This window comes from Petromyzon marinus, chromosome 84, assembly GCF_048934315.1.
Source record: "Petromyzon marinus isolate PM22_M1 ecotype Great Lakes invasive population chromosome 84, UKy_Petmar_22M1.pri1.0, whole genome shotgun sequence".
Lineage (NCBI taxonomy): Eukaryota > Metazoa > Chordata > Hyperoartia > Petromyzontiformes > Petromyzontidae > Petromyzon > Petromyzon marinus.
The window spans coordinates 431,314-441,480 of NC_133749.1; the positions used below are offsets into that span (position 1 = coordinate 431,314).

The 10,167-nt window shown below is 58.1% G+C and overlaps 1 protein-coding gene across 2 annotated transcripts in view; it reads left to right on the forward strand.

Moving 5' to 3' along the window:
• The window catches only part of LOC116936955 (5'-AMP-activated protein kinase subunit beta-1-like), a 37,986-nt gene that overhangs the window by 23,069 nt on the left and 4,750 nt on the right, over nucleotides 1-10,167 (forward strand). For both annotated transcript variants that reach the window (XM_076057685.1, XM_076057684.1), the window contains exons 5-7: nucleotides 285-402; nucleotides 3,475-3,608; nucleotides 8,096-8,164. In XM_076057685.1, the coding sequence (XP_075913800.1) occupies nucleotides 285-402; nucleotides 3,475-3,608; nucleotides 8,096-8,164 (321 nt within the window). The remainder of the gene's footprint in view (nucleotides 1-284; nucleotides 403-3,474; nucleotides 3,609-8,095; nucleotides 8,165-10,167) is intronic.

Sequence of the window (10,167 nt, forward strand, 5' to 3'; positions counted from 1 at the left end):
ACTCACCCACTCACCCACTCACCCACTCACTCACCCACTCACCCACTCACTCACCCACCCCACCACCCACTGTGTGTGTAGCCCGTGGTGACGAGTAACCTGGGCACAGTGAACAACCTCATCCACTCACTCACCCACTCACTCACCCACTCACCCACTCACTCACCCACCCACCCACTCACTCACCCACTCACCCACCTACCTGTCTGTGTGTAGCCTGTAGTGACGAGTAACCTGGGCACAGTGAACAACCTCATCCACTCACTCACCCACTGTGTGTGTAGCCTGTAGTGACGAGTAACCTGGGCACAGTGAACAACCTCATCCACGTGAAGCCCTCTGACTTTGAGGTGATGGACGCCCTGCAGCTCGACTCCATGGAGTCCGTCTCAGACTCAACCGGTACCACGGGGGGGCGGGGCGGGGCATGGGGGGAAGGGGCGGGGCATGGTGGGAGGGGCGGGGCGCGGGGGGGAGGGGGCGGGGCACGGGGGGGAGGGTGCGGGGCATGGGGGTGGAGGGGGTGGGGCACGGGGGGAGGGGGCGGGGCACGGGAGGAGTGAGTGTGAGTGACACAGTGAGTGAGTGACACAGTGAGTGACTGAGTGAGTGACACAGTGTGTGAGTGACACAGCGAGTGAGTGACACAGTGGGTGAGTGACACAGTGGGTGAGTGACACAGTGGGTGAGTGACACAGTGAGTGAGTGACACAGTGAGTGAGTGACACAGTGTGTGAGTGACACAGCGAGTGAGTGACACATTGGGTGAGTGACACAGTGGGTGAGTGACACAGTGGGTGAGTGACACAGTGGGTGAGTGACACAGTGGGTGAGTGACACAGTGGGTGAGTGACACAGTGGGTGAGTGACACAGTGGGTGAGTGACACAGTGAGTGAGTGACACAGTGAGTGAGTGACACAGTGAGTGAGTGACACAGCGAGTGAGTGACACAGCGAGTGAGTGACACAGCGAGTGAGTGACACAGCGAGTGAGTGACACAGCGAGTGAGTGATAGAGTGAGTGACACAGTGAGTGAGTGACACAGTGAGTGAGTGACACAGTGAGTGAGTGACACAGCGAGTGAGTGACACAGCGAGTGAGTGACACCGCGAGTGAGTGACACAGCGAGTGAGTGACACAGCGAGTGAGTGACACAGCGAGTGAGTGACACAGTGAGTGACACAGTGAGTGACACTGAGTGACACAGTGAGTGAGTGACACAGCGAGTGAGTGACACAGTGAGTGAGTGATACAGTGAGTGAGTGACACAGTGAGTGAGTGATACAGTGAGTGAGTGACAGTGAGTGACACAGTGAGTGACACAGTGAGTGACACAGTGAGTGACACAGTGAGTGAGTGACACAGTGAGTGAGTGACACAGTGAGTAAGTGACACAGTGAGTGACACAGCGAGTGAGTGACACAGTGGGTGAGTGACACAGTGGGTGAGTGACACAGTGGGTGAGTGACACAGTGGGTGAGTGACACAGTTGGTGGGTGACACAGTGAGTGACACAGTGAGTGAGTGACACAGTGGGTGAGTGACACAGTGGGTGAGTGACACAGTGAGTGAGTGACACAGTGAGTGAGTGACACAGCGAGTGAGTGACACAGCGAGTGAGTGACACAGCGAGTGAGTGACACAGCGAGTGAGTGACACAGCGAGTGAGTGACACAGTGAGTGAGTGATACAGTGAGTGACAGCGAGTGAGTCACACAGTGAGTGAGTGATACAGTGAGTGAGTGATACAGCGAGTGAGTGACACAGTGAGTGACACAGTGAGTGACACAGTGAGTGACACAGTGAGTGAGTGACACAGTGAGTAAGTGACACAGTGAGTAAGTGACACAGTGAGTGACACAGCGAGTGAGTGACACAGTGGGTGAGTGACACAGTGGGTGAGTGACACAGTGGGTGAGTGACACAGTGGGTGAGTGACACAGTGGGTGAGTGACACAGTTGGTGAGTGACACAGTGAGTGAGTGACACAGTGGGTGAGTGACACAGTGGGTGAGTGACACAGTGAGTGAGTGACACAGCGAGTGAGTGACACAGCGAGTGAGTGACACAGCGAGTGAGTGACACAATGAGTGAGTGACACAGCGAGTGAGTGACACAGCGAGTGAGTGACACAGTGAGTGACACAGCGAGTGAGTCACACTGAGTGAGTGATACAGTGAGTGAGTGATACAGCGAGTGAGTGACACAGCGAGTGAGTGACACAGCGAGTGAGTGACACAGTGAGTGAGTGACACAGTGAGTGAGTGATACAGTGAGTGAGTGATACAGTGAGTGAGTGATACAGTGAGTGAGTGACACAGTGAGTGAGTGACACAGTGAGTGAGTGACACAGTGAGTGGGTGACACAGTGAGTGAGTGATACAGTGAGTGAGTGATACAGTGAGTGGGTGACACAGTGGGTGACACAGTGAGTGAGTGACACAGTGAGTGACACAGTGAGTGACACTGAGTGACACAGTGAGTGACACAGTGAGTGACACAGTGAGTGACACAGTGAGTGAGTTACACAGTGAGTGAGTGACACAGTGAGTGAGTTACACAGTGAGTGACACAGTGAGTGAGTGACACAGTGAGTGAGTGACACAGTGAGTGAGTGACACAGTGAGTGAGTGACACAGTGAGTGAGTGACGCAGTGAATGAGTGACACAGTGAGTGGGTGACACAGTGAGTGGGTGACACAGTGAGTGACACAGTGAGTGAGTGACACAGCGAGTGAGTGACACAGCGAGTGAGTGACACAGCGAGTGAGTGACACAGTGAGTGAGTGACACAGCGAGTGTGAGTTTAGTGAGTGAGTGACACGGTGAGTGAGTGACACGGTGAGTGAGTGACACAGTGAGTGAGTGATCCAGTGAGTGGGTGACACAGTGAGTGGGTGACACAGTGAGTGAGTTACACAGTGAGTGAGTTACACAGTGAGTGAGTGACACAGCGAGTGACACAGTGAGTGAGTGATACAGTGAGTGAGTGACACAGTGAGTGAGTGATACAGTGAGTGGGTGACACAGTGAGTGACACAGTGAGTGAGTGACACAGTGAGTGTGAGTTTAGTGGGTGAGTGACACAGTGAGTGAGTGACACACTACCCCCCCACTACCCCACCACCCCCCCACCACCCCCCACTACCCCCCCACTACCCCCCACCACCCTGTAGATGCGTCCAGCTCCCCGCCAGGGCTGTACTCCCAGGAGGCGTTTGTGTACCGTGCTGAGGAGCGTGAGTGAGTTACAGTGAGTGAGTTACAGTGAGTGAGTTACAGTGAGTGAGTTACAGTGAGTGAGTTACAGTGAGTGAGTTACAGTGAGTGAGTTACAGTGAGTGAGTTACAGTGAGTGAGTTACAGTGAGTGAGTGACACACTACCCCCCCACTACCCCCCCACTACCCCACCCCCCCACCACCCCCCCACCACCCCCCCACCACCCCCCCACTACCCCCCACTACCCTGTAGATGCGTCCAGCTCCCCGCCAGGGCTGTACTCCCAGGAGGCGTTTGTGTACCGTGCTGAGGAGCGTTTCCGCGTGCCACCGATGCTGCCGCCGCACCTCCTGCAAGTCATCCTCAACAAGGACACCAACATCTCGGTAGGCTGTGTCGCTCGCTGTGTCTCTCGCTGTGTCGCTGGCTGTGTCTCTCGCTGTGTCGCTGGCTGTGTCGCTCGCTGTGTCGCTCGCTGTGTCGCTCGCTGTGTCGCTCGCTGTGTCGCTGGCTGTGTCGCTGGCTGTGTCTCCCGCTGGCTGTGTCCCCCGCTGGCTGTGTCTCTGGCTGTGTCACCCGCTGGCTGTGTCGCTGGCTGTGTCGCTGGCTGTGTCGCTGGCTGTGTCGCTGGCTGTGTCGCTGGCTGTGTCGCTCGCTGTGTCTCTGGCTGTGTCGCTGGCTGTGTCGCTGGCTGTGTCTCCCGCTGGCTGTGTCCCCCGCTGGCTGTGTCTCTGGCTGTGTCACCCGCTGGCTGTGTCGCTGGCTGTGTCGCTGGCTGTGTCGCTGGCTGTGTCTCCCGCTAGCTGTGTCACTGGCTGTGTCTCCCGCTAGCTGTGTCACTGGCTGTGTCTCCCGCTAGCTGTGTCTCCCGCTAGCTGTGTCCCCCGCTAGCTGTGTCTCCCGCTGGCTGTGTCTCCCGCTGGCTGTCTCCCGCTGGCTGTCTCCCGCTGGCTGTGTCTCCCGCTAGCTGTGTCTCCCGCTGGCTGTCTCTCGCTCGCTGTGTCGCTGGCTGTGTCTCCCGCTAGCTGTGTCTCCCGCTGGCTGTGTCTCTCGCTCGCTGTGTCGCTGGCTGTGTCTCCCGCTAGCTGTGTCTCCCGCTAGCTGTGTCCCCCGCTAGCTGTGTCTCCCGCTGGCTGTGTCCCCCGCTGGCTGTGTCTCCCGCTGGCTGTGTCCCCCGCTGGCTGTGTCTCCCGCTGGCTGTGTCTCCCGCTGGCTGTGTCTCCCGCTGGCTGTGTCTCCCGCTGGCTGTCTCCCGCTGGCTGTGTCTCCCGCTGGCTGTGTCTCCCGCTGGCTGTGTCTCCCGCTGGCTGTGTCTCCCGCTGGCTGTGTCTCCCGCTGGCTGTGTCTCCCGCTGGCTGTGTCTCCCGCTGGCTGTGTCTCCCGCTGGCTGTGTCTCCCGCTAGCTGTGTCTCCCGCTAGCTGTGTCTCCCGCTAGCTGTGTCTCCCGCTAGCTGTGTCTCCCGCTAGCTGTGTCTCCCGCTAGCTGTGTCTCTCGCTAGCTGTGTCTCTGGCTGTGTCTCCCGCTAGCTGTGTCTCTGGCTGTGTCTCCCGCTAGCTGTGTCGCTGGCTGTGTCTCCCGCTAGCTGTGTCTCCCGCTAGCTGTGTCTCTCGCTAGCTGTGTCTCTGGCTGTGTCTCCCGCTAGCTGTGTCGCTGGCTGTGTCTCCCGCTAGCTGTGTCTCCCGCTAGCTGTCTCCCGCTAGCTGTGTCCCGCTAGGTGTCTCCCGCTAGCTGTGTCTCCCGCTAGCTGTGTCTCTGGCTGTGTCTCCCGCTAGCTGTGTCGCTGGCTGTGTCTCCCGCTAGCTGTGTCTCCCGCTAGCTGTGTCGCTGGCTGTGTCTCCCGCTAGCTGTGTCTCCCGCTAGCTGTGTCTCTCGCTGGCTGTGTCTCTGGCTGTGTCTCCCGCTAGCTGTGTCTCTCGCTAGCTGTGTCTCCCGCTAGCTGTGTCTCCCGCTGGCTGTGTCTCCCGCTGGCTGTGTCTCCCGCTGGCTGTGTCTCCCGCTGGCTGTGTCTCCCGCTAGCTGTGTCTCCCGCTAGCTGTGTCTCCCGCTGGCTGTGTCTCTCGCTGGCTGTGTCTCTGGCTGTGTCTCCCGCTGGCTGTGTCTCTCGCTAGCTGTGTCTCCCGCTGGCTGTGTCTCTGGCTGTGTCTCCCGCTGGCTGTGTCTCTCGCTGGCTGTGTCTCCCGCTGGCTGTGTCTCCCGCTGGCTGTGTCTCCCGCTGGCTGTGTCTCCCGCTAGCTGTGTCTCCCGCTAGCTGTGTCGCTGGCTGTGTCTCCCGCTAGCTGTGTCTCTCGCTAGCTGTGTCTTCCGCTAGCTGTGTCTCTGGCTGTGTCTCCCGCTGGCTGTGTCTCCCGCTGGCTGTGTCTCCCGCTGGCTGTGTCTCCCGCTGGCTGTGTCTCCCGCTAGCTGTGTCGCTAGCTGTGTCTCCCGCTGGCTGTGTCTCCCGCTAGCTGTGTCTCCCGCTGGCTGTGTCTCTGGCTGTGTCTCCCACTAGCTGTGTCTCCCATTAGCTGTGTCTCCCGCTAGCTGTGTCTCCCGCTGGCTGTGTCTCCCGCTGGCTGTGTCTCTAGCTGTGTCTCTCGCTAGCTGTGTCTCCCGCTAGCTGTGTCTCCCGCTAGCTGTGTCTCTCGCTAGCTGTGTCTCCCGCTGGCTGTGTCTCCCGCTGGCTGTGTCTCCCGCTAGCTGTGTCTCCCGCTGGCTGTGTCTCCCGCTGGCTGTGTCTCCCGCTGGCTGTGTCTCCCGCCGGCTGTGTCTCCCGCTAGCTGTGTCTCCCGCTAGCTGTGTCTCCCGCTAGCTGTGTCTCCCGCTAGCTGTGTCTCCCGCTAGCTGTGTCTCCCGCTAGCTGTGTCTCCCGCTAGCTGTGTCTCCCGCTAGCTGTGTCTCCCGCTAGCTGTGTCTCCCGCTAGCTGTGTCTCCCGCTGGCTGTGTCTCCCGCTGGCTGTGTCTCCCGCTGGCTGTGTCTCCCGCTAGCTGTGTCTCCCGCTAGCTGTGTCTCCCGCTAGCTGTGTCTCTGGCTGTGTCTCCCGCTGGCTGTGTCTCCCGCTAGCTGTGTCTCCCGCTAGCTGTGTTTCCCGCTGGCTGTGTCTCTGGCTGTGTCTCCCGCTAGCTGTGTCTCCCGCTAGCTGTGTCTCCCGCTGGCTGTGTCTCCCGCTGGCTGTGTCTCCCGCTGGCTGTGTCTCCCGCTAGCTGTGTCTCCCGCTAGCTGTGTCTCCCGCTAGCTGTGTCTCCCGCTAGCTGTGTCTCCCGCTGGCTGTGTCTCTGGCTGTGTCTCCCGCTGGCTGTGTCTCCCGCTAGCTGTGTTTCCCGCTGGCTGTGTCTCCCGCTAGCTGTGTCTCCCGCTGGCTGTGTCTCTGGCTGTGTCTCCCGCTAGCTGTGTCTCCCGCTGGCTGTGTCTCCCGCTGGCTGTGTCTCTGGCTGTGTCTCCCGCTAGCTGTGTCTCCCGCTGGCTGTGTCTCTCGCTAGCTGTGTCTCCCGCTAGCTGTGTCTCTGGCTGTGTCTCCCGCTAGCTGTGTCACCGGCTGTGTCTCCCGCTAGCTGTGTCACCCGCTGGCTGTGTCTCCCGCTGGCTGTGTCTCCCGCTGGCTGTGTCTCCCGCTGGCTGTGTCTCCCGCTAGCTGTGTCTCCCGCTGGCTGTGTCTCCCGCTGGCTGTGTCTCCCGCTGGCTGTGTCTGTCGCTAGCTGTGTCTCCCGCTGGCTGTGTCTCCCGCTAGCTGTGTCACCCGCTAGCTGTGTCTCCCGCTAGCTGTGTCTCCCGCTGGCTGTGTCTCCCGCTGGCTGTCTCTGGCTGTGTCTCCCGCTGGCTGTGTCTCCCGCTAGCTGTGTCTCCCGCTAGCTGTGTCTCCCGCTAGCTGTGTCTCCCGCTAGCTGTGTCTCCCGCTGGCTGTGTCTCCCGCTGGCTGTGTCTCCCGCTGGCTGTGTCTCCCGCTAGCTGTCTCCCGCTGGCTGTGTCTCCCGCTAGCTGTGTCTCCCGCTAGCTGTGTCTCCCGCTAGCTGTGTCTCCCGCTAGCTGTGTCTCCCGCTAGCTGTGTCTCCCGCTAGCTGTGTCTCTGGCTGTGTCTCCCGCTAGCTGTGTCTCCCACTAGCTGTGTCTCCCGCTAGCTGTGTCTCTCGCTGGCTGTGTCTCCCGCTAGCTGTGTCGCTGGCTGTGTCTCCCGCTAGCTGTGTCTCCCGCTGGCTGTGTCTCTAGCTGTGTCTCCCGCTAGCTGTGTCGCTAGCTGTGTCGCTGTCTGGCTGTGTCGCTGTCTGGCTGTGTCGCTGGCTGTGTCGCCTGCTGTCTGTGTCGCCTGCTGTCTGTGTCGCCTGCTGTCTGTGTCTCTGGCTGTGTCGCCTGCTGGCTGTGTCGCTGCCTGTGTCGCTGGCTGTGTCGCTCGCCTGCTGTCTGTGTCGCCGGCCACTGCTGCTACTCGCTGACGGCTCTTGCCCCAAGGCTTTGGGAGGGGCTGTCCGTGGTACCTGTCTGTGTGTGTGTCAATGTGTGTGTGTCTGTGTGTGTGTCAGTGTGCGTGTGGCTGTCTGTGTGTGTCACTGTGTGTGTCTGTCAGTGTGTGTGTGTCTGTCAGTGTGTGTGTGTCTGTCAGTGTGTGTGTGTCTGTCAGTGTGTGTGTGTCTGTCTGTGTGTGTGGCTGTCAGTGTGTGTGTGTGTGACACTGTGTGTGTGTGACACTGTGTGTGTGACACTGTGTGTGTGTGACACTGTGTGTGTGTGTGTGACACTGTGTGTGTGTGTGTGTGACACTGTGTGTGTGTGTGTGTGACACTGTGTGTGTGTGTGTGTGCTGTGTGTGTGTGTGACACTGTGTGTGTGTGTGACACTGTGTGTGTGTGTGACACTGTGTGTGTGTGTGACACTGTGTGTGTGTGACTGATTGTGACTGACAGTGTGACCCTGCCCTGCTGCCCGAGCCAAACCACGTGATGCTGAACCATCTCTACGCCCTGTCCATCAAGGTAAACACGCACACACATCACACACACCACACATACACACATCACACATACACATCACACACCACACATACACATCACACACACCACACACACATCACACCACACACACACACATCACACATCACACACCACACACACCACACATCACACACACGCACACACACCACACACATCACACACACATCACACACACCACACACACACATCACACACACATCACACACACCACACACACACATGACACACACCACACATACACACATCACACATACACATCACACACCACACATACACATCACACACGCACACACATCACACACACCACGCACACACATCACACACATCACACACACACCACACATACACACATCACACACACCACACACACACCACACACCACACACATCACGCACACCACACACACACACCACACACACACACCACACACATCACACACACACCACACACACACATCACACACATCACACACACCACACACACAGACACAGACACAGACACACACACACCACACACACAGACACAGACACACACACCACACACACACATCACACACATCACACCACACACACACCACACACACAGACACAGACACACACACCACACACACACATCGCACACGCACACACATCACACACGCACACACATCACACACACGCACACACACATCACACCACACGCACACACACATCACACCACACACACACATCACACCACACACACTCACACATCACACCACACACACACATCACACCACACACACTCACACATCACACACCACACATCACACACACACCACACACACACACCACACACACACACCACACACACACACCACACACACACACCACACACACACCACACACACACCACACACACACACCACACACACACCACACACACACCACACACACACCACACACACACCACACACACACCACACACACACCACACACACCACACACACCACATACACCACACACACCACACACACACCACACACACACCACACACACCACACGCACACCACACACACACCACACGCACACACCACACACACCACGCACACACCACACACACCACACACACACCACACACACACCACACACACCACATACACCACACACACCACACACACCACACACACCACATACACCACACACACCACACACACCACACACACATCACACACACACACATCACACACACACCACACACACACACACACATCACACACACACACCACACACACATCACACACACATCACACACCACACACGCACACACATCACACACCACACACGCACACACATCACACACGCACACACATCACACACACGCACACACACATCACACCACACGCACACACACATCACACCACACACACACATCACACCACACACACTCACACATCACACCACACACACTCACACACACACACCACACACACACACCACACACACACACCACACACACACACCACACACACACCACACACACACCACACACACACACACCACACACACACCACACACACACCACACACACACCACACACACACCACACACACCACACACACACCACACACACACCACACACACCACACACACACCACACACACACCACACACACACCACACACACACCACACACACACCACACACACATCACACACACTACACACACATCACACACACATCACACACACCACACACACACCACACACACACCACACACACCACACACACACCACACACACCACACATCACACACATCACATCACACACACACATCACACACACACCACACACACACCACACACACCATACACACCACACACACCACACACACACCACACACACACCACACACACACCACACACACACCACACACACCACACACATCACACACACACATCACACACATCACACACACCACACACACACCACACACACACCACACACACACCACACACACACCACACAC